Source organism: Terrapene carolina, unplaced genomic scaffold (genome assembly GCF_002925995.2).
Source record: "Terrapene carolina triunguis isolate 2854851 unplaced genomic scaffold, T_m_triunguis-2.0 Scaffold103, whole genome shotgun sequence".
Taxonomy (NCBI): domain Eukaryota; kingdom Metazoa; phylum Chordata; order Testudines; family Emydidae; genus Terrapene; species Terrapene triunguis.
The window spans coordinates 312835-339041 of NW_020664454.1; the positions used below are offsets into that span (position 1 = coordinate 312835).

At 39.2% G+C, this 26207-nt stretch overlaps 1 protein-coding gene across 2 annotated transcripts; it reads left to right on the forward strand.

Annotated features, from left to right (window-relative positions):
- The first annotated feature begins 1093 nt into the window (after positions 1-1093).
- On the forward strand, positions 1094-26207 carry LOC112117848 (metalloendopeptidase OMA1, mitochondrial). Of its 2 annotated transcripts, XM_026651850.1 has the most exons (8): positions 1094-1614; positions 2537-2765; positions 4122-4295; positions 4400-4507; positions 6799-6927; positions 12014-12088; positions 16784-16933; positions 25289-26207. In XM_026651850.1, the coding sequence occupies exons 1-8, from the start codon at positions 1094-1096 to the stop codon at positions 25511-25513; spliced, it is 1611 nt and encodes a 536-aa protein (XP_026507635.1). In that variant the 3' UTR covers positions 25514-26207. The 2 variants fall into 2 exon arrangements, with proteins under 2 accessions (XP_026507635.1, XP_026507636.1); XM_026651851.1 differs by lacking the exon at positions 4122-4295.

Consider the following 26207-nt stretch of genomic DNA (forward strand, 5'->3'; position numbering starts at 1 on the left):
ACCCCCTGCTCAAAGCAGGACCAATCCCCAGACAGATTTTTGCCCCAGATACCTAAATGGCCCTCTCAAGAATTGAACTCACAGCCCTGGGTTTAGCAGGCCAACGCTCAAACCACTGAGCTATCCCATTTCATGCTAACAATGAAGCTTGATGGGACAGGCTCCTCTCTTGTGCAAAATAAACTTCCTTTATAATGTTGCAGATTGAGGTTTTCAGTAGTTTTGAAGTCTTTGCTCATTCTTGCACTTTGACTGCACAACTGCAGAAAACTTTCTTTTTAAGGTCCACATCAAATGGAGCTGTAGTTATGAACCATGTTAATTAGGATAGCTTGCAGAAGGGTAAAGTACAGAGGAAGTGATAGTTGCCTCCTTGACTGAAGTGTAAAAAGTTAGTAGTCTATGAAGTATATTGGATCTTTTGCTGTCTTTTTGAATGAACAGTGAAGAGCCCTGGCTTCTCTACCAGGTCTGATAACACCCAGATTATCGATATACAAACAGCTTAATTGTTCAGTAAGGTTTTTCCTTGTGGAGAGGTGGTTTAGTGGCAATTAACGTCTTTGAGGGAGGTTCTGTATCTGGCAGTTGATATTGCATCAACTTTGTTTTGTGCACGAAAGTACATGCACTTAAAAAGCATGATAGGTGCATTTTATAAATTCAAAATTAGATGATAAAAGTATTCTTCCTCCTGACAGTAAAGGATACAAATATTTAAAATAAAGAGCAAAATCCACATAGCCATATTGTTACCAGTTTTTTACACCTTCTGAATAAAGGACACCAGCAAGCAGGTATCCTTTGAAACAATCATTTTAATGTCTTGTCTTTAAGAAAAAGAGACCATGAGGAATCTCTTTCCTACACTTTCAGTTGCAAAGTTTAATATCTTTTTGTGCAGTTTAAAACAGTGTTATAATAAGTACATAATAGAAGACGGTTGTAATTCTGAGACTGTTGGCAAACAAGAAGTAGGATATTTCTGTTCAGCTAAAGTGAATTCATAACTCAGGAATTGCTTTACTTGTTATATTGTTCAGATCTCTACAATAATGCCTCTTTTGTTTCAGGGTGAATAAACAAAAGAGAAATGAATGCCATTTGCAGCTTAAAGATAGCTGATAGGAACTGCATTTTATTTCGCTTAACTTCTTTGGCCAGTCAGGCAAAGTGCAATAATCTTTATAAGTCTTCAGTTGAAGCTTTGAATGGACATCGCCAGATTCAAATAAATCATATAGTGGATAAATGCCAGCGACTAAATACAAGCAGCAACACCAGCTATTATTTTATGATTGGAAGCTCTAACTTCTACAGAAAATTTATTAATAAAAGCCAAAGATGTTTTTTGAATGCCAAGAATATAAAAGTGTGCACAAACATACACAGTAGCCGTAGAAGTCCTTGTTTCCTGGCCTCTCAGCCGTTAGTGGAAGAGTTTGCATTATTCCGAAGTCTTGCTCCAGTGCAGTCCCCAGATCGCATTCCTGCTTGGGATGTTCAGATCATCAGGCTTTTTCACACATCATCATCATTTCAGGCTGCTCCAGTGCCTCTATTGTGGATTATTCTTAAACCGGCTCAGAAGTTATTTGCTATCATTCTTGGAAGGTAAAATGCTGTTTTATTTTCTCTTACAGAGTAAGACCCTATCCTTCAAAGACTTACGTATGTGTGTAATGTTACGCACAGTGAGTAATCTCATTAATGTTAATGGGACTACTCAGTGTGTGTAAAATTGAACGTTTGTTGTGTAAAGCTTTGCAGGATTTGGGGTTAGGGTTGGAATTTTTTTTTGTTTTTATTGTTTTATCACAATTTTCAAACCGCAACAGGGTCCATATACTAATCAGACTAAAATGGTTATAAACTGGGAGGACCTCTCTCCTGTGGTTTTGTTTTAGAAAATGCACCTGTTTCAGACCGTTACAATCAATCACTATTGATTGTGAGAGTAGCTACTGTTGCTGACACAATTCTGACATGTTGACTTCAGGCTGAAGGTAAAGTGGGGGTGCTCAGATTCCCTGGCTGCAGCCTAAGCTGAATTTACAAATGTACCACATGGATTAAGTTGGATTCTGATTGTGCAGCTCCTGCATAGAAATAGAAATTCATTCTCTCCTGTATGCGTAATAAGATTCAATATGTGCATCCTTTTGTATCTACTTATTTTTGATCAGCCCTTGCTGATTGTGTCTTGCAAATCCATTCAAGGAGTACCAGGGTGAAAAATCCTTCATTCAGATGTTCTCAAACAAAAAAAATCCCAACATGCTATTTTTAACCAGATCAAAAAGATAAAGGTTGGAATGGTTCCTATTAAAAAAGGAAGCATCTACCTTGTGAGACATTCCTGTTTCTTGAAGAAAATATTGTGCTGAACTGGCAGAATACATACTACTTAATGATTCTCTTGACTCTTTCATCCAAGGATATCCTAGCACTTTACAAATGTTAATGTATACAGCCCCTCCTCACTTGTGTGAGGCACTGTACCCACTTTACAATGTACAACGTTTGTGTCTTGCAGGAGCATCAGAAAATGGTGGAGGGCACTGCCTCCTAACAAGCGGGAACTTTTTAAAGAAAGTGCGAGAAAAAACAAATGGAAGATAGTTGTGGGTCTGTGTAGCTTGGCGGTTTTATTTATTATATTTTATTTTACTCACTTGGAGGAAACACCAATCACTGGGCGTGCTCGACTGTTGGTATTCGGGAAGGAACATTTTAGGATATTGTCACAGATGGAGTATGATATGGTGAGTTGTCCGAAAGAAAACAAGCCCTCCTCATTTCACACACAAAAAAATCATGTTTCTGCTCATTGATGTGTGTCACAACCCTGGTCGGGCTCCCCCTTTTGGCCACTCACTAGCCTTCTGTTTGGGTACTGATATATTGGGCCCATCTGCTCTTAAACTTCCCTTTGTCTGGGTAGGATCCAGCACTGTCTCTTTCTTTAGCTACACTGGCACATTTCCTGGGCAAAGACTTGGTCTGTTACCTCTTCATGGAAGTGGGACCTCATTCTTTGGCTGTCCTAAGCCCCCAGGTCAGTGCAGATCCCCCAAGACACCCTCTAGTTTAAACACACCCTTTCCCAAAGTTTCAACCTTCTGGGCGCTTTGATTTATAGTTTACTTTTCCAGGATCACATGATAGTTTAAACATATCAAACAGTCTTTACAACAATTTCTAACATAGCACACGAGAGAGAAAAATCTAAGTAATAATAAAATAAAATGCCTATGTGCTGTTCCCTGCCTAAGTTTCCTCACCACTCTTGAGCCTTTTGGGGGATTTGGTCAGAGTACTCTAGGGCAGGGGTTCTCAACCTTCTTTTTTCTGAGGCCCCCCACCCCCAACATGCTATAAAAACTCCATGGACTACCCGTGTCACAACAACTCTTTTTCCGCATATAACAGCCAGGGCCGGCATTAGGGGGTAGCAAGCTGGGGAATTGCCCATGGCCCCATGCCCCAGGGGCCTCCGCGAAGCTATATTGATCAGGCTTCGGCCCCAGATGGCAGGGCTCAGGGCCCTGGGCTTCAGCCCCATGCAGTGGGGCTTCGGCTTTCTGCCCTGGGCCCTAGCGAGTCTAATACTGGCCAGCTTGGTGGCGCCCTGAAACCTGCTTGCGGTCCCCCAGGGGACCCCGGACCCCTGGTTGAGAACCGCTGCTCTAGGGCATGCATGATCCTACTCTTGCATACAGCTTCTCTGAATTGTCCGTGAGGCAGTGTCCGTGTCCTGCAGCCAGCTTCCTTCTGCTCTCTCTCTCTCTCCACATTGGCCAATGATTTTTGTACTAATTTAGCCTAATTAATATCCAATCATTTGGTGTAAATTACTTCGCAGCATATATAAATGTTCAATTTTATTACATCCAGTACAAAACAATTAGCACAGAGTTGTGAAAAACTGAGCTCTACTGCTTTCCGTGGATGATTGAGTAGGTATATAAGAGAAAAGAGCATATGAGAACTGGATTGTAAATATATTGTCTGGAACAAAACTTTTACTGTGGTACACTGATATAGCATATAAGTGTAACAGCTAGCCTCCAGACTGCATTATTTATTCTGTATAGACATCAACAAATTGTCTCTTTCAGTGGATGGAACAGTTTAAAAATCAGATGTTAGCCGAGACAGACCCTCGCTATCAGGTAGTGAAAAAAGTTATTGGTCATTTATCTGAAAGCAACCAGGACATCCCGCAGGTCTCGGAGTTCAAGTGGGCTATCCATGTGGTGGAAGAACCAGGCATAAATGCTTTTGTACTTCCAGTAAGTAAAATCCAAAAGCAAAAGTAAGCAATATTGAAGAATGCAACTTGTTTACACAGTTCCTATGCTATCTTATGATATGTGTTTTTTCTTTTTGTTCACAGAATGGACAAGTATTTGTTTTCACTGGTTTGCTAAATGTGGTGTCAGATATTCACCAGCTCTATTTCATTCTGGGACATGAAATAGCTCATGCTGTATTGGGACATGCAGTAAGTACCCTTTAAAAAAAAAAAAAAAAGTTAATATATAAACCAAAGTCTCAGGCTGCTTCCTCAAACTGAATAAAGAATTTGGTTTAAAGGTTGACTGTCCTGATCCTGCACATATTGCTGTGCCGTTTTAATCAATGTTGGAGCTATACCTGCTAGAGACTGTTGGCAGGATCAGTCCCTAAGAGAGGCTTCCATTCCATTACAAAATAGCAGTTAGGATTTGACCCTGAGAGATGGAGGCTTTGGGAGTTGTAGGTGCTCAGCACTTGACAAAATTGGGCCCTTAGTCCTTCTAAACATGTTGAATCCATAGATGTATTTAAAATGTCTTCTAAATTACACGGTACTTGCAGTTCAGTAGCAAAGCCCTTAAAATTCCTTAGTTTTTAGGGTTGTTGGATAAGTCTTCACGGGGCCTAAAGTCTGACTCTGTTTGCAGATAACTGAGTGTGCTTGCAAATGTGAGCATGTACCATCTTGCGCATATCCCAAACCTTAATGTGTTCATGGATGAACTGGTAGTTCATCACCAGTTTTCATGCACAAAACGGGTATAATAGTCTTTCAGCTTTGAGAAAACAGGTTGGGAATAAAATCTTGGCCCAAGTTGTTCTGGATGAAGATATGTTTTCTGTTTAGACAAGCAGCAGTGTGGATAAATCAGGTCATTATAAGATGTAGCTACATCTGTACCCCAAATTATTGCTTTCTTTAAATGCAACCTCTGCAGCTCTTATATCTGTACTTTCCCATCCAGTCTAAAAACCCATTAACTTTCAACATAAAACTCCCCATTCAAGGTTATTCTAGAGCTAGGTAAATAGCTCTCAAAAGCATTTGCAAACAAACCAGCTGATTTGTTTCACTGGCACCTGCAAACATTTCGGTGAACAAGAAGATTCATGCCAGAAGTGCTTGTGGTTATTTGAACAGTTAAAAATATTCATGGCTAATTTTATGTAGGAAAAAAGGGAACTTCTCCTGTTGTTATAAAGCCTCAGTCATCCAATCAGGACCTGAGATACCATGTGACTTAGGTAACCAGTTTCCTGGAGTGAATAATCAATAGTCAGTGGTTCACAGAGCGACCATGTGCTAAACCTCTCACAAACTGTTCACTAAGCAAAGAAAAAAAAAATTTTGACCCACACAACAGATTTGCATATGATCACATACAAAAAAAGGGGGTTAATTCACCTGAAAAATAGTAATTTTACAAGTTTATAAATCATTTAGTGGAAAGTTGCTACACAATTGTTATTGGTGCATTTGGGGAACAAATGTTACAAGGGTCAGCAGTATTCCCTTGCGGCTATTACTTGGGAGGGAGAAGTTATGCTGAATTATCCCTTTTTGATAGTGTTGCACCTATGAAAAGGAGAACAGAGAAATGAGGGCTGCAGTTTTTGAGAGAGAGAGAAACAGCTCTAACTATTGGAATAGCTTTACATTGTAACAGAATTGAATTCAAGGTTAAAATTGGTAAGATTGATGGAATTTGGGAGGAAGATGGTCTTAGCGGTTAGGGCACTAGCCTGCATCTTGGAAGATCTGAATTCAAGTCCCTTCTCTGCTACAGATTCTTTGTGTGAACTTAAGCAAGTCACTTAGTCACTCTGTGTCTCAGTCCTCATTTGTAAAACAGAGATATTACTTCCCTACTTCACAGAGGTATTGTGTGGATAAATATGTTAGATTGAGAAATGCTCATATTACAATGATCAGGGCCTGTAAGCTGGTGGACCACTTACTGGCCAGTATGTCAAGTAAAGCTCCCGACAGCAGAAGAATTTCAGTCCATTTTTTCAGGGGTGTGTTGTCAAAGTAGTCCAACACAAATCAAAACAGAAAAGCCAAGTCTGCCTGCCTGGCTCCTTCTAAAGCCTCTTCCACATAAGGATCCTGTCTCTGCCCACACACTTTCTATCTTCAGCTAGGCTGGTCTGGAGAGCCTGTTTCTCAGTCTTTTTTCCTGTTACTGGGTCTCCTGCAGTGCTCCTATGTGCTCTGAGCAAGTCTCTCCCTCTGTGTTGCTTGTTGGTCTTTTATTTGAGGACCCGGTTGTCTGCAGGCTATCACCTGATACCTGACCTAAAACCCCTCACCTAGGAGACAGAGAATTATTCGCAGTTGGGGCTAAGTCCACTTTTCTTATAGGGTTATCCCACCCTGTGATGGCATTTTCTATCTTAGGTACATATATAATTATCTGTGTCAAATTCAGAAATAATGCATGCAAGCAAGATCCAAGGGTAAATGATTGAAAACTTCGCTGTTTTTGTTTTCAGGCAGAGAAAGCCAGTCTGGTACATTTCTTGGATTTCCTGTCGCTTATCTTGCTCACTATGATTTGGGCAGTCTGTCCTCGAGATAGTTTGGCAATTGTAGGCCAGTTGATCCAGAGTAAGTTGCAGGAGGTAAGGCAGAGGCTGTGGCATTGTTGTACTTGCTTCATTTATTTAACACTGGTTCAGTATGTAACACACTGTGACACTTTTGCTATAAATGCAGCTAAATATACTTTCTACTATTATTCAGGTAAGTTGTCATTTCTTAGTCATTTGGAAAACATTCCATTTGTAGTACTGGAGGATCACTGTGCCACCCAACTCTGTGTGTAAGAGGGGAGAGCAAAGAGTTATAATTGTATAATAAGTATTTGGGTTTTTTGAGAGAGCTGTATTTTTATAAATAATTTCTAGTATTTCTACTTCATCTGATGCTGTATTGTGACTTGACCCTTGTCATGTAATATTTCAAATATTTAGTAAAGAATTTACTATTTTTAGCTTGGGAGAAGAGCCCAATTCCAAATTGTGTAGCAGAGGGTCAGCCTACAGAACTAATGTACAGCATATTAGCACTTGTGAATTAGAACCTCTGGGATGTTCAATATCCCATTTAATCTTTGTTCGCCTTTTCAAAACAATTGACGTTTGAGGTACTATTTTTCTGCATTTGACAGAAAGTTTGTCAGAATTATGTGGAATGAATGTGTTTATGGATGTTTATTATTGGTGGGAAACAGGCTTCTAATTTAACAAAATTCAGGATCTAAGTCCCGTTTTAAAGCCATTAGCACACTACAAATAACCCAGTGAAATGTATGTAGTCCCTCCAAGATAAATATCAATAAAATAAAACTTGGAGTTTGTGTAGTGCCACATTCCTCCTGATAAATAATTTATTGTGTGCGTCTGCCCAGTTATTCAACTACTTCTTATGTAAAGCGTTTTTGGGGGAATTTTGCATATGTCCTAACATTTTTATCAGCCTTGGAATAAAGACTCTTATATTGCCTGTGATTCTTTTCCTGTTACCTAATGGTTCTTCAAAACATAAAAACAAATATAACCAGTCTGTGCTATGATATCTACCTATCAGTCTGGGAGCTATAGACTTTGAACATAAATTATTATAACAGAGGCTGGATGTTTGTAGAAGCATCTTAAAAGCCAGCACTGAATGCCAGCAAATGATCTAAAGATCAAAGTTTGAGAAATGTTGAGTTATTGTGACTGAGCTCTGACAAAAGCCCATTGTTTGGTCTCTGAGACCCAGCTCCCTGTCAACCTCTCAAACTCGCTTCTTACTCAAGACTTTTCTCACGTTTTGGGGTGACTGCAACTGGTATCGTGACATGACCTTGTGGGACTGAATTGTGCCTTTGACCAAGAACGTAAATTAGGTTTATTAATTTTTTTATGCTTGCACTGCAAAACTGTTCTTATCCCTTACCACTGAAGTACCTCTTACCCTAGCAATAACACCAAATAGTTTCAAATTCTGACTCTTGGCTTAAGTAAAATAAAATTTATTCAACATGGAATATGGAGAGAGACAACTGAGATAAAAGCAAATTGCAAAACTTTATTCCACAGTCTAAGGCTACTTCAAAATTAGTTGAGTAGGGAGAGAGGCTTTTGTTAAAGGGAAGTTTTGTTAAAAGCACAATCTTTCATCCTGGTTTCAGCTATGTCCTTGCAAAATCCTCCTGCTCCCGCTCAGTGTCTAGCTGTCATACTTACCAGAGCAGTTTTTTCCCCCCACCCACCCTCAAGTGTGCATCTCTCTGCTTTTCTCTGTCTGCTGCCTTATGTTGTTCTAGATAATAGCAACCTGGCCCACCCTTGTTGTCCATGGCAATATTCCCTTCCCCCCCCACCCCCCTTGTGCGAGTTATTTTAGCCACCTTGCCTGACCAGTTTAAGCTGCATTATGAGTTCTTCCTCTTGCGTACCTCCCCAGGAACACCAGCTCCTCCTTACTATAAATATTGTATTCTCGTAGCGCCTAGGAGCCCAGCTTATGGACCAGGACCCCATTCTGCTAGTTGTACAAACCGAACAAAAGAACATCTCTACCACAAAGCTTACAGTCTAAGTACCTAGCACTGTAAACAAGTTCCACTCATTCTTCCAGGTTATTTTGTTCCCTCTGTCTTCTGTATACAGCAAATGAGCACAGATTTTGTTTGCTTTTATACCAGAAGTTTTTCTAATTGACTTTAATTTAAGGAATTGCTCACCAAAGAGCAGAAAATTTTACAGTAATCTGGGCTTTACCCCACGTGACTACATTAGTATGCACAAATAGAACACTTCTTTTTCTCTCTTCCCTCCCCTCTCTGCTCTCTAACCCACTACACATCGTTTGTATTTCCTGAGCTAACTGAGGAGTTGAGATTAAGGTGTACGGGACTTCCTCTTCTTTAACACACACAACCATTGTCAGTGTCTGTAAATCCATATCAGTCACTCTGTCTAATTTATTTCAGGTAGTTTTGAAGGAAGAGTTGGTAGATCTTCTTTCATTCCAACATGTCCATAAGTTTAAAAAAAATAAATAAATCCAAAATCATTTGTCAGTGGCAGATGAATACCCACAGCCTATTAAATGCCTTGAGGCCCATCCACCTAGCTGCTTCATGTGGCTACTGCCGAGGCTTATTAGGCAGAAGCAGAAAAGAAAATATCTCTTTCTTAACAAGCTTGCTTATTCTATTTTTCTATCCCTGTGGCCTCAATCCTTCCTCTTAAGTATAGATAGCAAGTATATAGAACTTCCACCAATTTTGCAGGGCTGGTATTTAAGAAAGCATCTCCTGTAAATTAAGCAAACTTTGATATAATCATTGGAACACAATAAATATGGAATTACCCTCTTGCCATTTTTAGGAATTCTTCAGAGTACAACCATAACTGGAAAGGCAGTACTGGGATGTATTTTAGGTCCAATGGGGACACCATATTGCTTGGTGACAACAGATCCAGAAACATTATGGGGATAACAGAGTTTTAGTGCAGATCCTTGTAGTGTTATATTGCTCCCTGCCTTGCAGCTCCTTTGTTCTATACAGCAGCCATTAGAAAAACAAGCATCCAGAATTCATTAAAATTTCTGCAAGTGATTAAGATAATTTTCAGCCCTCCCACCCCTGTTTGGGTAAAGAATAATCAGATTACCTATCTCTCAAACTTTTATATCTTTTTTTGAGCTGCGAGATAACCTCCTTGATACCTAAAAGTCCCGGACTAAAAATTGCAGTAAAATCACCAAAACAAAGAATAACAAGTGACCATGATGAATAGATGGAAAAACTGCCTGTTTGTAGAGCTTTACTCAAGTCAGTGCTGCAAGTGATCATTTTATCCATCTGTCAGACACAAAATAGAAACTGGGGGTGTCATGGTACACATAGGTGATCCATCTAGCTTATTATCCTCCCTCTTTTATTAATGGTGATTCAGAAAGATATGAAAGACCACACCTAGAAGAATCTCCTGTTCTCTTAATGATTATGTGCACTTCTCTGTACCTGGGGAAACTGTTCAATGAAATGGAAGTAAATGTTCCCTATACCTATTTGTCTCAAGTTTTCTGTGTTATATGTCATTGCAATATCTAGACTTGGTAAGAAAGGCTTCAACTTTGGGATTGAACTGTTCTCTCCTTCCTTATAAAACATGGAATTTGCTTTGATTTACTCTGAGAGGATCAGCTTGTGTTGCCTTGTATTATGTTTCCCAGAAGCCTTCACACAAACAAGTCAATATATGTATCTAACCCTTATCCTATTATGGTAAAGCTTTTTGAGGGGTAAGGTGGGGTAGGAGACATACGGACATCCTAAAAATAATCCAAAAATGCCTGTCAGTTTACATCTCTGGAAAGATGCAAGAAAATTTAGTTACTTTGCTCATTTTAGCTAGAGTTGCTGAATAAAACAGGATTATCCATGCTGCTTCAATAAAAGAACTAGTGACTAGGTTTCCTCCTGGTGTACAAGTTGCCAGGCCCACTTTCTTGATGCTATTCTATTGTAGCAGTTACTGTTCTAGAATACTTCTTTTCTGATCCCAAATGTTTTCCAGCTCTTACTCAACAAGTGAAGGAGCTGAAAGAACCCTGCAATAAACTTGTAATGCTCCCTCTCTAGTTGGAATTTCCCAATTGATACTCAGCCCAGAGAGTGATGTCATAATGCTTATAGAACAGGAGCAAAGTTCACTCAGAACAGCAACCTGCTTCAACAAGGCATGTAAATCTTTAACCTGTTTTACTAGCACATGACTACGTGAATCTTCAGAAGATGCATATTCTAGAAGATTGGAGGTTGTATAACTGGATCTTTTCCTGGCAAAACAGTGTCTTTGTGCAATGTCATTTACATCACTAGGGTTAATGGAGTGGGAGCAGGCCAGATTAATATCTTCATCTCTTGGATTTCTCAAGGAGCATTTACTCCTTGTGTTGGGAGTGTAATCATGAAGGGGCAGTGATCTCTTATGGTTTATGGTTGTGTCGGATACTGTGGACAGTCTTGTTTACCATACCATACGTACTTACCCTCAGGTATGTCATACGAGGCTTAAAGACACAGACAATTTAAAAATCCCATTTCTCCCTGAAATTTTTACCTACTACGGTTATAAGCAAAACTTAAAATGACATTAACTGAAATATATGATAAAAGTTTGTCTCCTGCTTATGCATAATCAGTTTGTTTCCTCTGTTTGTGTGGATCTTCCACACAGCCATAGGGGAGATAAAACACTTTTTTAAACAGACAAATGTAATCGTAAATCCACAAAATTGATGGGGTGGTTGGGGGCGCATCACATACTTAGCTAGTACCTGAACTGCCTTTACTTCTCTTTCTAAAATTGACTAGCTAAATTGATGGTGTCCCTTAAACTGCTTTTAAAATGCTCTGAGATCAGCTGATGAAAGGTGCTTTAGAAGTGCATTTACTCCTTTTCCTTGAGAAACATATATGTAAGTTTCCCAGCTGAATACATGGATTGAGTTCTGATAGAAAGAAAATACTATGCTAGACAAGGATTAAAACTGCTTACGTGTCATATATAGGTAATTAATATAATGATGACCACCATCCAGCTTTTCTTATGAGCAGGTTAGAAAAAATACAAAATGTTAATGACTTCATAAATTGGTGAAAACAAGAATTATGATCAAGGCTTTGACATGTTTCTCTTCCAGTTTATATTTGATAGGCCATATAACAGGACATTGGAGGCTGAAGCTGACAAAGTTGGACTTCAGTTTGCTGCAAAGGTAACTAAAATTGGTTCTTACTAGCCAAATAGTTCTTCCGTTTAATTTATTATTGGAATAAGTTATTTACAAATGACAATTCATGGACAGGTAAACTTTAATTTTGCAATCCAGGAATCCCCCAAATTTTAGTCAAATAGGTGTTTAATGACATTAAGTAAAAACATAATAGTTTACTGGTCAACTGGGAAACAAAAGGACATTTTCGCTAAAAGTATTCTAACAGTGGAGTTCATAAAGCTGTGTGTCACTGACTTATTCTTAAACAAGTGAAAGCCAAGAAGTTCCCTATCATAGGTAATATACATGGAAATATATCTGGCAATGTAGATTACAAACTCCATCCTTTGGCTTTTGATATATTTCACTTAGCTTCTGTTTTACAAAAGTTATTGAAAATTGTTTTACTAATCTGTAGTGCACTTGAGTTTCAGTATATCATTATCAGAGTAGACACTATAAATAAGCAAGAGTGGTTTTAAATTTTTCTGTATTGTGATTGATTATATTCACTAGAGATATGATAGCTAGTAATTATGGTGTATATAATGCATTATAACTTATAATTCAGATCAGTTTTTTATTTAGTTTCAAGATTTAAAATAAGCATAGGCATGTTGTTTCAATGGTGCCAGTTTATTTATAAATCACTTTTAATATATCAGCTGCTTCATATGTGCAAGAGATGGGTTTCATACTTCTATGTGGAATTTAAATGATGTGGCTCCTTTTTAACATGAGGCTTTAATGCTCCTTGTAAAGTACTCATAGTTTATTTCATAATCTCTCTACCAATTCACCCATTTATCCTTAGAGGGATTTAGTTAATAAATTAAACAAATTAAGCAATACCTTTCAGCTTTACCTATCCAATTACAGTGTTTTCGGAGTTAAGTTGGATAACTATGTGAACAGCACCATCTAGTGCTAATACATCATAGTAAGAGAATTCTAATTTTTGCAGTTTGACCTTTTTGAATCTTCTATCGTTCTGAGTTTCTTATTTCCTGTAGTTGAAATTGCATTTTTATTTGTGGTTTTAATAGGTTATAGGTGAAGACATAGGTCTCGGTAATATATTTAGGGACAATGTAATTGATATCTAGCTCTTTGGGCAAAGACCCCATTGCTTTGAAGCATGTAGAGGGCATACCAGAAATGAACACCAGATAATGGCACACACCCTCTTAATCCTTCTGCTGCAGTAGGGACATCTCCTTTTAACACTAACTTTAGAAGACTTAGTACATGCATACATACACACACTTCTAATATCACACATGTGCTTATGGTTTCTAGAAAATAATTCCTTAATAAATAGCTTGTTACCTTGCACCTAGGCTCTTTCTTCTGCGTTCTGACCACTAATCCATCTCTAACAAAAATATTAACATTCCAAATCTTCGAGCTGTTTACTGCAAACTTTTATTTCTGACATCTTTGAAAGGAAGATGCTATGGTAAGTGCCTTACAAACACTGACACACAGAGGTTAAAGCAACTTTCCCAAAATAGTACAGCAAGTGGTTTGAGCATTAGCCTGCTAAACCCAGGGTTGTGAGCTCAAACCTTGAGGGGGCCATTTAGGGATCTGGGGCAAAAATCTGTCTGGGGATTGGTTCTGCTTTGAGCAGAGGGTTGGACTAGATGATCTCCTGGTCCCTTCCAACCCTGATATTCTATGATTCTCTATAAAGTATGTGGCTGTCATGACTAGAATCCAATCCTAATTCCTACTTTTGTTTTTGAACCACTAAGATATGCTTTTTGGTACACGAGCACCTAATAATGAAGACAGAGTCATATGTACTTCACTCATGAGAATTTTCTATGGCTTGGGTGCCAGTTGCATTTAGTCCCCGTTATAGTCCTCCTCATGATCCATTTTCCTCTGAACTTTACCTACAAGTAAGTTTTCTGCTGTTAGTGTTAAAAGGAAATGTCCCTATCGCAGCAGCAGGATTAAGAGAGTGTGTGTCATTATTTGTGTGTGGATGGTGGTGGTCCTCTAAAAGCTGTTCAGTGCTCTGTGTTTCCCTGAGAACAGCATAGGAATGGGGGTGGGGGGGGGAGGGAGAGACAGGAATAGCTGAAACGAACCCCCTGCCATTTGCCAGCCAGCATCTCAACAACACCTTCGCAAGCACCACCCACCCAAAAAAACTCCCCTGCTGTTGTCCTTCACAAGGCCTATTCTTGCCATGACCTCAATCCACTGTCCTTTGGCTGCTTTGAAGGTCTTGGGTGGAGAAAGTGAGAACCCCCTGAAGTAAATAAGATTGCCAAAGTACCTAGAGTATTACTATAGGAAACACCTTAAATACTGAATTTTACTACAAATATTTAGCTAGCTAAGACAGTTGTCACTTTTTTGTTTGACGACCATTGCTCCATACAGCGTATTCAGATATGATTTTTCTAATATCTATCTATATTTACACTCCAGGACACTTTAACAAACTGATAGTGTAGTATGGGTATGCCCCAAATTAGCTAGGTGTTAAGACCTATGACTGCACATAAACTTAAGATTTTTCATCAGGCTTTTTATGATGATTGGAGTTCCTAGGCATTGTGTTATCAAAATATAAATAATAGATTTCCTTGCTGCAACTTTTTGTGGAGTTTTTTTTTGGTAACTCTGTTTCCATCCCTTCTGTATTCCAACTGTTACCACAGTTCCTTCATTATCGTCATACTGCTGTGTAAAGTATTCCCAAGGTCAGGTGCTTAAACCAGATGGCATTCCTTTCACTAACATAATTGTTATCCACCTTATACATGTGCACACATGCTGCCTGTTTCATTTACAGTGTTGTTTCACTTCTTTTACTTCTGTTTCTCATACAGTAATTACAAAAACATTATTCCCAAGTTTACAGGAAAAATAATCCCTTCGTTTTCCAAAGTACATGGCATTCATCTTTCTCTAAAGCATGAAAATTTACTCTGCTGCCACTTGTGCTGTTTGCTGTATTTCAGAGTATATGACAAATTATGCCACTGATGCAGCAATAGCTCTGCTTATTGAGGCATTTTAAATTTGCCCAATCATAATGCGAGGTAAACTTCAGCCCTTATCTTATAAACTATTCAGGCTGGCCTCTAGATTGCTCTGAAAGATGTGGCTGTTGGTTTTTTTTACTACTTTGGTTGATGAATCGTATCCTTCTGCACCTCATCAGTGACATACCTTTTGGACGCTGTTTTTCTGGGGTGGGGAATAAAAAAAAAATTAGCATGGTCATGTTTGATATGGCAGGTTACCTGTACTTCAAAGTCATTCCTATTGTCACAAGCACTAGAACTAGCACAGCAGAAGGTCCTCTGAGTAGAAGGCCAAAAAATTGGGTATTACACCTTCCCTTCATTCTCCTGCAGAAATTCTCCCCAGTCTCTGAGCTTTCTCTAAAGGGCATTCTGGTGGTTGCTGTTTTCACAAGTATTGAGCGGAACAAAGCGACCTTCTCTGTAGAGTTGTGTAAATCTGTGAGGGTCATTAATTTGTTCTTCTGAGGTATTATGCATAGCAACTGTTACTATAAGAAAAAAGATTGCAGAGCTGTTTATGGTAAATTAAAACAAGGTGAAATATAGAATAACTTCTTTTTCTGATTAACCATTTCTGTGCCTGGCTCCCCTCTCACTAACTCTGTAATTTAGGAATAATTCTATCAAAGTCAATGAGTTACACAGGTGTGAATGAAGTGCTGGGCCCAGTGTGTCTTTGAAGTGCACCAATCTTCAGTCCCGAGAGACTTATCTCATATTTTCTGTAACTGTGTGGGTTTTTTTGTTTTGTTTTTTTCCTTCTGTAGTTAACATCAGGGTTGAATCTGGCTCACTGAGCATGACCTGACATTCCCACCTGTCCATTTTCTGGCTCTAGTGAAGTAGTTTAAGGGAAAAAATTAAAGTTTCAGTATTTGTTCTAGTCCATGTACCACAGAATCTTGAATACTGCGTGCAGTTCTTGTCACCCCATCTCAAAAAAGATATACTATAGTAGAATTGGAAAAGGTGCAGAGAAGGACAACAAAAATGATTAGGTGTATGAAATAACTTCTATAGGAGGAGAGATTAAAAAGACTGGGACTGTTCAGCCTGGAAAAGAGATGACAGAGAGGTCAATAAAATCTTGACTGGTGTGGAGAAAGTGAATAAGGAAGTGTTATTTACTCATTCACGTAACACAAGAATCAGGGGTCACCCAATGAAATTAATAGGTAGCAGGTTTAAAACAAACAAAAGGAAGTACTTCTTCACACAATACACAGTCAACCTTTGGAACTCATTGCCAGGGAATGGTGTGAAGGCCAAAACTATAACAGGAGTCAAAAAAAGAACTAGATAATTTCATGGAGGATAGCTCCATCAATGGCTATTAGCCAAGATGGTCAGGGATGCAACCCTATGCTCTGAGTGTTCCTAGCCTCTGTTTGCTGAAAGCTGGGAGTGGACAAGAGGGGATGGATCACTTGATTGTCTGTTCTGTTCGTTCCCTCTGAAGCATCTGGTATTGGCCACTGTTGGAAGACAGGATACTGAGCTAGATGGATCATTTGTGTGACCCAAGTATAGCCATTCTTATGTTTATGTTCATGTGAGGGATGCAGTCAAAGGAGCTTTGGAGAATTCTAATTTAAAATGTGTTTCTGAGAATTATAGTACGGTGATATTTCCTTTTTACTTTTAGGCTTGTGTGGATGTAAGAGCAAGCACTGTGTTTTGGCAGCAGATGGAATTAGTAGAGACCATTCAAGGGCAGCGTAAATTACCAGAATGGCTCTCCACACACCCTTCTCATGAAAACAGAGCTGAACACTTGGACCGGCTTATACCAGAGGTGAGCAGAGAATGTTGAGAGAACTGTGGGGTTTTTTTTGTTTTTGTTTTTTGTTTTTTTTCCCCCTCTGCAAAAGGTTGTTAGAACCATACTTTAGTCTTGATTTATGAGCTAATTTTATAGCATCGCATTTATCTTGCCCTTTTTCCTTGCAGAAACATTCCATTATAAAATACTAACCTACTCAGGACTTCCATTAGGTGAAGAAAAATTAAAGCAGCATAGGTAAAGTGTAATTACTCTGTAGGCTTCTCAGCTAGCTTTAGATGAAATGTACTTTGTGATTAAGATTTAAGATTTTTGTTTTGTTAATGGCTTTCCCTTTAATAAATACAGGCTTGATAAAGTAACTTAGGTCTTCTGTGACATCTTGTACCTGTGCTGGAAACCAGAGGTCAGGTTGGGACATTAAGGCTTTGTCTGCACTACAGACCTTACAGTGGCACAGATGTATTGCTGCACTGCTGTAAGGTCTCCTGTGTAGCCCCTCTATTCCAGCGGGAGAGAGTTCTCCTGCTGGCATAATTAAACCACCCCTAACGAGCGCAGTAGCGATGTCGGCAGGAGAGTGTCTCCTGCCAACATAGTGCTGTTCACACTGGCGCTTTTGTTGGTGAAACTTTGTCACCCCGACTGATAAAAGTTTTACCGACAAAAGTGCTAACGTCTGAGTTCTCTTGTTTCCACTTCCTTTAGCTACAAGTCCTAGGACCTAGGTTATCACACACAGTAAGCCATGCTTTCCCATTTTCTCTCACTGAAGTGGGCATGAACAGCTTTGCCTAAGAGTGATGTCAGATCCCCAGTAAAAGGTTTCTTAATATTCATAGTAATCATGAGCCTCTGTAGATTTTTGCAGCTTGCTTTTGTTTTCAGTTCTCTTTAGCTGTTCCATCACATTAGAGAGCCAGTTCTACCCCACTCTAAGGAAATGGAGCTAATTCTCACAATTGCCCATCCATCTGGAGTCTGCTTTTTGTTCTTTCTTTCAAATGTCCTCTAATAGGAATGCCAAGTAGGTAACTGCTTGCGGATCCTCTTAATTTGCTCAATTACCCAGCCACTGGTGGCTGAACCAGAAAGCCCCCATTACCCAGGTGTTAGCATTGTATTTGAAAACTGTTCTGTTCTGAGTAATCTAGGCTTGCGTTCCATTATCAGACAGGGTCCTCTTTCTCCAGAAATGTAATATAGATAATTACATAGGCCATTTTTTAAAGATAAGTAAAGACTTTCTGTCTGCTGTTACCCTTCGCAGCAGCAAATCTATTCCAGTCACAACTTCTCTTTATCCAAAAAAATGAGCTGCTTTTTGAAACTTACTACTTCATCCCCAAACAAGTGGTTGCTGCATATTTTGTACAACTAGCCAACTATCACTTGCAATCTTTTCCTGCTGCCAAGCTCTGACTGTTGGAGATTTGTTAGCATGGGGATCATAAAAATACTCTGTTTCCATAGAACTTTCAGAAAGAGAAGACTTTCATTCAATTGGAGAAAGTGCAATTAGTGTGCTAAATGATGGCATAAGCCAAAATAGTGGTTGCGGGTGGGAGATTGAAGAATAGCTAGACAGCTTCTTTTCAAAATAACCTACCCAAGAAATGCCCTGCTTCATCAAAATAACTCTGTGGTCTTTATTTAAATTGTGAGCAGATTTTAATAGGAATGTTTTATAAAATCCTCTCACCGTGGCTGAAGTGGAAAATGAAGATGTGTACAGTGTTCTTGGAGCCCTCGTTATAGATAGATCAGTACCAAAGGAATAGAGACCATGATTTTTTTTATCCAAGTACCAGCTGGCTTGCAGGGCAGTAGTGAATTATTGTTTGGTCTGGTGCAGGACATAAAATCTAAGAGCAAAAAAAGTTTTCTTATGCCCTTGGAGAGCGTTGGCATTTATTTTGTTATCACTGCTTGATCTCTTGTTGTTTACCAGGTGGAGTAACCCTTCCTTCTTTCCCCAGCCCCTGAAAAGTGCAGCCATCAGGCAGGTTGGGTGGGGGAGGTCTTGAAGTCATCTCCCCCAATGATATTTGAGGAAGAGGAGCAGAATTTGCATTCCACCTCAAACACGCTTGGAGTGGGGTGGGGAAGCAGGAGTACGGGCTTTGTGCCCTCAAGAAGAGTTCAGTGGATAAGTGGAACTGTTGCGCAACAGCTAGAAAGAATTATCGGCAGCGGTAATAATTGGTTCTGTTTGACGTGGTGCCCTTCTCTCCCCAATCTAGAGAACCGTGTGAGGAGCTAGAAGAAAAATGGGAATGTTGCTTTCAGTGCTAGTCTATTAAAGCCAGGTTTTATTTACCAGTAACAGCTTCTTCTTGCAGCATTGCCGCACTACAGGTATCCATATGATATGCTCAGTATTGTTCATACACCAAGCAATGGGGGAAAACAAGTGTGTGAGTAAATCTCTTGGAAGGTTTATTTGTTATGGTAACATGAGGCTAAAGAGAAAATATAACCATCAGTTATACTGGCAGTAGGCAAAATTCAAAATGGGGATGGTGAACTCTATATCTGTATCCATTTTTGATAGTCCTTCAACTGAAGTGACCCTGCCAATCGTTCCCTACTACTCAACCATTCAGATTAGAATTTTTTTTTCCAGACAACCAAATGGCAGTGAAAGAAAACAGTTAATTTTAAAGGACACTTCAATAATGTTACTGTGTTTCTTAGCGTACTTTCTGAGCAAGACCACAATAAATTGCTCTGCTTTCTCATCGCACCATAGGAAAGGTTTTTCTTCAGATGATGACATTGCACTTTACAATGATGTGACCCAAAGCTATCTCAGGGAATGAAATGTCTATAGTACTAGAAATCTGGAATTGATCATTCTTAGTCTAGAATTGCTTACTGTATCATTTAAGGCCAAAAAAACCTACATTGTTTGCTATTAACTTGAATGATTTTGTTACTTTCTAAGATAGTAAGACAACTATTAGTGCAAACCAGCTGCATACAGACTGACAAAAGGAGCCATTAAACATGGTTTTTTTTAATCTGTAAATAATTCTAAGTATATAAAACAAACTTTACCATGAAATTATCTGTTATGCTCAGGATACTTACAGTACATAGCCTAATGATTACCATAAATTATTATAGTAACTAGAATGTTTATATGGAAAATTGGAGAACAGATACATGCATCAGCCTTTTGAAATTTAATAGTCTAACCATTTGAAAATACTTTCACATGATGACACAGTACAGCATTTTGAATATGTACATTATAACTTGCCCTTGAGCGAGATGGGATCTGGGTATTATAGCTGCTTATATTATTATGAGGATAGTTGAGAGAAATAGAGAACTAGTACCGTAACCCAACATGAAAATTGCATCTGAAATGTAGACCTCCAAATACAAATATTCCAAACTATAGCAGGTATTTTATTTATGATTAACTTTACATTTCCAACTAATACAATTGGAAGCTTGATTCTGCAACACAAAATTCAGTGTTCTATGTTTTGGTGACCAATTTGTCTAATATCCATTATATTTGTCCTCCTTTTGAGCTGCCATACTGCCCACAGTCCTTGGATATAGAACAGTCGCTTTGAGGGATATATAATTCTGTGCAAGTGCTCTCTTTCTCCCCCTTCCCCCCCCAATCCTCTTTCTCAATCTTGTGAGGTTAGTAAAATCAGAATTGGAATGCATAAGTGACTCATGCTTATGAATTTTTAATTATTTGGGGTTCTCAACTATAGCAAACAGATTATTTGAACATAAAGGTAAACCTGAGGTACAAGAAAATATGTACAAGCCCTGTGTATATACTATACAAGCACTATTCATTTTCCAGAATTTCATTTTGTCTGTGACATAAGTAAAGGCAGATATTTTACTAGCTAGTATAATTGAATTGGCCTCTAAATTTTATGAAGTTAACAAGCTTGTCGGTAACATTTTCTAAACGAGAGAGAGAGAGAGAATACTTAGTCCTGACACACGCGGGTATCTACTTCAGGCCCAGAACAAATAGGCTGTTACAAGAGTGCTATTTTAGGAGAAATATTAGAAAAAAGGTTCTTTTCTTTCACCCACCTCCCCTGGAATGTCATCGTATCCAATTGCTGGTGAAAACCTTTCAGTCTATGATGAAAATGTTAAAGCAACTTGGACACATCTTTTCCTGCAGTTTTCCTTATAAAGGTGGTTGTGACAGTCATGGAGCTGCTATGTAATAACCTAAGTATACAGATATGTAGCATAGTTATTGAGAGAGGCTGTATTACACTGGGGTATATGCTTAGAATGCTTTTATTCCAGGAGGACTGCTGCCAAGAAGAGAGTGACCCCAGAAAAGGACACTCCCCACTCTCCACGCACATTTGAAAAACAATCCGGTTTTGTGGATCTTACATTCTGCCTCCAACAAGTTATATGCCTTGTTTTGCCACGGCTGTGAAATAGGGGGTATGTCTTCACAGTCCACAGAAGTGAGTGTCCCAGCTCGGTCAACAGACTCTGGCTAGCGGGGCTCATGCTAGTGCTCTAAAAATAATAGCTGGCAGCACTTGGAAGTTGCAGCTTGGGCTGAAGCCACGTTTCCCCTTCAGAGGCCAAGCTTCAGCCCAAGCTGCAACTTCCAAGTGCTCTCTGCACAGCTATTTGAGCACTAGGGACAGCCTGGCTAGCCTGAAACTGTTGACCCAGGCTGGGAGGCTGGCTTACAGAGGTTATGTTTATATAACCTAACAGATCAAAGGGCTGTAATCAGTTAAAATGTGATCTGGTCTTGAGGAAAAGGAACAGGTAGGGGGTGATCAAAAGGACTAAACAGCTCTTAAAGAACTCTCTCCCTGAGGCTGAGGGAGAGAATGGTTTGAGCCGAGGGAATGAACTGACCCCAGAGGTCTTGGTGATCTGTAAGAGAATTATGCCTACCAGGATTCCCATGTGGAAGATGGTTAGATACCTAGTCAGCTAGATAGGTGTACAGTCTGTTTGATTGTTTTAAGAACTGGTTTTCTCTGAAATGCATTTGTTCTAATAAATAATACTTTGCATTAAAAGGACTGTCAGATCACTGTGTACCACGATCATTGTCAGTACGTTAGTCAGGCCTTCTGAGGCAATCACGGTTGATGGGGGGGACTGCAATCCAAGGGCAGATCCTAAAGTGGGAGAATGGTGTGATTCCATCCCAAGCGAGGTGATGGCCAGAGACCTGAGGGGGGCGTATGTGCATTCAGAGAGGCCAGGCATGGGGGTGTTGGGTGCAGTAAGCCCAGGAATGTGACAGTGGCGAAGTATGTATATATATATTACTGAGGGATAAAATCCATCCTCTTTCCCAGGACCTGCATACAGCCGTCTGTACCACAATAAGTTTTGGTGTATGTGAGTGAGAGGAGTGGGTGAGGTACTAAGCAATGGCACAGGCAGGCCTCCACCCCATTGCTGTTTGTAGGTGGCTGTGGCTATATTGTAGTAGACATCTGCTCCGCCTTTGCCATTTACAAGCCAAAGTCTGAAATCTTGTGATAGAAATAATATTACTTGGTGACTGCTCTCTGTGTCAATACACACACAGGGTAATCTTCACCATTAACAGCTTCTCTTCTGCAGTGCAGTGCAGCGCTTTTGTCTTAATGGGCGTCTGAAAAAGACAGTAGTAATGTGCCTGCAAACCCGAACCTAATCCAAGTACTCCACTAAAGATTTAACTTGCCTTGGTTCTGACTGGATTCGTTAGTATAACAGGTCTGGTTATTCAAGGCAAGTAGAAATATAAAGATTTAAGTTGTATCTTGAAAAGGACAACATAATCCTCTTTTAAATTAATTTAGCAATTTTAAATCTCTGGTTTTCTTGACTATGTAATGCCTGTCTTCCTTCCTTGGGTTCACTTATCTAAAATATTAACTTGGTAAGTTGTATGCATTTAATTAGGAATGTCTATGCACTAGCCTTTCAACTAAATTAGCTGGATTGGATGGTGGAAGTGGAATTTCTTGAGCAACCCCAAATTAGTGGAATTGAAGTGATGATAGTGATATTGAAGGTAGGCATTGGGATGCTTTATCTTCCAGAAGGAGTAGGTTGTAGGCTTCTGGAACAAGTCAGGAAATGGCATCTTAATGGTTCTGCTGCATTGAGTACATTATTGCACTTAAAAAAAAAATAGCAGGAGCCACCTGAGCTTAGGAAAGAGCACCCACTAAATAGAACTGAATCCTCTGGGCCAAGGACACAAATTCACGTGCAAAATCATTGCAAAAATCACTCACGGACTAGAATGTGGATGCAGCTCTGTCTTTAACAGGAAGACTTGTGCTAAACATAGCCTTTCAACTGTCAGAACAGTAGACTTCCGTTTTGTATGGACTATGAATTGGTGTGTTTTAATCAGGCACCTCCAGCTGCTTTGTGTAATAAGAAAGCAGAGGCCTCTGCAGGGTAAGAATATTACCCCAGAGCTATTGCATGTAACTATTGATGTTGTGAACTCCAATCGTTTAGATAAGTGAACCCAAGGAAGGAAGATAAGCATTACATAGTCAAGAAAACCAGAGATTTAAAACTGCTAAATTAATTTAAAGGAGGATTATGTTGTCCTTTTAAGGATACAACTTAAATCTTTATATTTCTACTTGCCTTGAATAATGCTGCTTGACATTAATGCAGTCTTGCAGCAGCTTATGTTCTGCAAGAGAACAAGAGAAAACTCTTAGTCTGTCATTGTAAATATCAGTTTTGAAATTGATTGGTCACTGAAGCAGAGTTGGGTTGATAGGTATGATAAAATTTGGGGAATATTTGGATGATTAGCTTGCAAAACAACAAATGTTGAACTTATATTTTTATTTAATAAAAAGAAGTTATAACTGAGAGGAATCTATGCAGTCCCAAGCCCAAAGTTGCGTTTGTGATGTTTCAAATGCTACATTTCAACCAGAAACTATCACATAGCACAGATGAGAAACACTTGTCGTGTCTCTGGAACTTCCCTTTTTCTAAAGGCCAGTTGGACCTATTAAATTCCATTTGTTTCCAAGTCAGTTCCAGAGATATCAGTTTATTACACTAAAAGGATTTTCTTTAGAAAACCATGGTTTCAGAACCTCGTTGTAAAAGCTATTAGGCTGGACTTTTCTTTCCTTTTAAAAACTGCAGAAGTGATCTGTACTATTGGAAGGATCTGAATGAACTTCAAATTGAGGCAAATCCTTCCCTCCCTGTAGGTATATAAGGAATCTAAGTCAGCCCTTGCTCACTATGTTAGCAGCAGGGCAGCATACCTACTGAACTTGGTAGGTGAGGGAGGAGGGCAAGCTGCTGTGTCCACATACATACACTTCACATTGCAAAAGTGAATGTGGCTATTCTAGTCTGTTGCATACCTAAGCCAAGGGTGAATTATTCCCTTTTTTTAAAGGATCTGCAGTGTGAACTCCACTATGTGGTCACCCTCTTCTCTCACTCTGGGTCTAAGCCACTGTTTTCTGTAGTTTCCCCATAACACCACTCCCAATGGCTAGGGCAACATTTAGCTGTAATTTATCAGGGGATAGCCGTGTTAGTCCGTATCCACAAAAACAACAAGGAGTCCGGTGGCACCTTAAAGACTAACAGATATATTTGGGCATAAGTTTTCGTGGGTCCATGCTTCTGAAGAAGTGAGGTTTTTTACCCACGAAAGCTTATGCCCAAATAAATCTGTTAGTCTTTAAGGTGCCACCAGACTTCTTGTTGTTTTTATTTAGCTGTAAGTAACTCAAGGAAACTCTGACAAGAACTTTTCTGAAACATGAGATTAGGAAGAGAATCACGACGAATGGAATAAAACATACAGGGAATGAACTTTCTGATGCAAGGATTAAAAATGCATCTGGATGGTCATTTGCCCATAAAGTGTGTGTTCTACTTTCTTTCAGTAAGGCTAAGAAGCATTTAACAGCAGATATGAAAGTGACCATGATAATGATCAGTACTAAATATTGGAATATATTATGACTTTACATTGTTTCATTAAATTACGAGAGTTTTGTGGATTTCCAATGCTGTGTACCGTTAACACCATGGTACCATACCTCTTAAAGTAGCCACTCTTCATGGAGCTGGCTGAGAAAACATTCTCCTTAAAAACAGTATCTTTTACCATATTAATGGCTCTTCTGACCCCAGGAGGTCTTGGTTTCCCTCAATAAATTGTCAGATAATATGTATATAGACCTAATATTGAAGTCACCAACATATAACTAACAAATACAATTCATACTGGAAAGCTAAGGGACTGACTGTCATGCACTAAAATGAATGCTCCTAAATTGTTTTTACCTACAACGTTGTTTTAGTAAGTGGATTTGATTTTTCTGCTTGTTTTCATAGGCACTTAAAATAAGAGAGAGCTGCAATTGCCCCTCTCTTCCTGGACCAGACCCTCGCCTCATTTTCAAACTTAGCATGCAGCATCTTCTGGAAACATCTAAGGATAAAGAAGGCCAGAATGCTACTGAGCATGATCTTGCAAAGCCAAAAGTGGACTTTCCTTCTGTTCAAAAGGAGGAAAAGATTCCAATAACTCTTGCAGTTAAAAAGGAACCAACGAGCTGAAGGGAAAAACATTCCCCTGAAAAACTTTACAAACAGTTCACTGAACAGATTTTTTCCCCCTGCAAGACTTTTGATCCTTTTGGGATGATAAAATGGACAGACAGCTACAAATCATGCTTGTACCTCCATGGTGCCAAAAATCTACTGAGGGGAAACTTGTTTCTCTGTATCACAACGTAGATCAAGCCACCAGTATTCTGTGTTCTCAAACTTCTGGTGATCTCCCACTCAGTGCAATGAGGAACTCTCCCCACATACAGAGAGCGGTGTATTGGAGTTGAGACTTTTATTCAAGAAGGGATGCTAAACGTAAATCACTTCAGTTGGAGGGCAAAAATCTCTGTACAATCCATTCACACCATTGGAAAAGAAGCAATAAAATGGCCAGTGGGCTGTACATACATCCACCTAATTGGATGGTTTTCTGCTGGGATTTTTCTTATTAAATATCTTTTAAAGGCACTTTAGAATATGGGCTGTTTCAGCATTTCACTTCAAAGTAATCCAAAAGGGTTGTGCAGAATTATATTTAAAAGTGAAGTCAGAAAACGTACAAGGGAACCTTTTTCCTTTTAAAAATCGATAAGAACTGTCACTTGTAGCACTGGGATATTTTGCAAGTGATTGCTTTAAATGGTGTCTCTTTAATAGATCAAGATGCTTCTTCAACAGGCAGATTCGCTTCAGAGGCAGC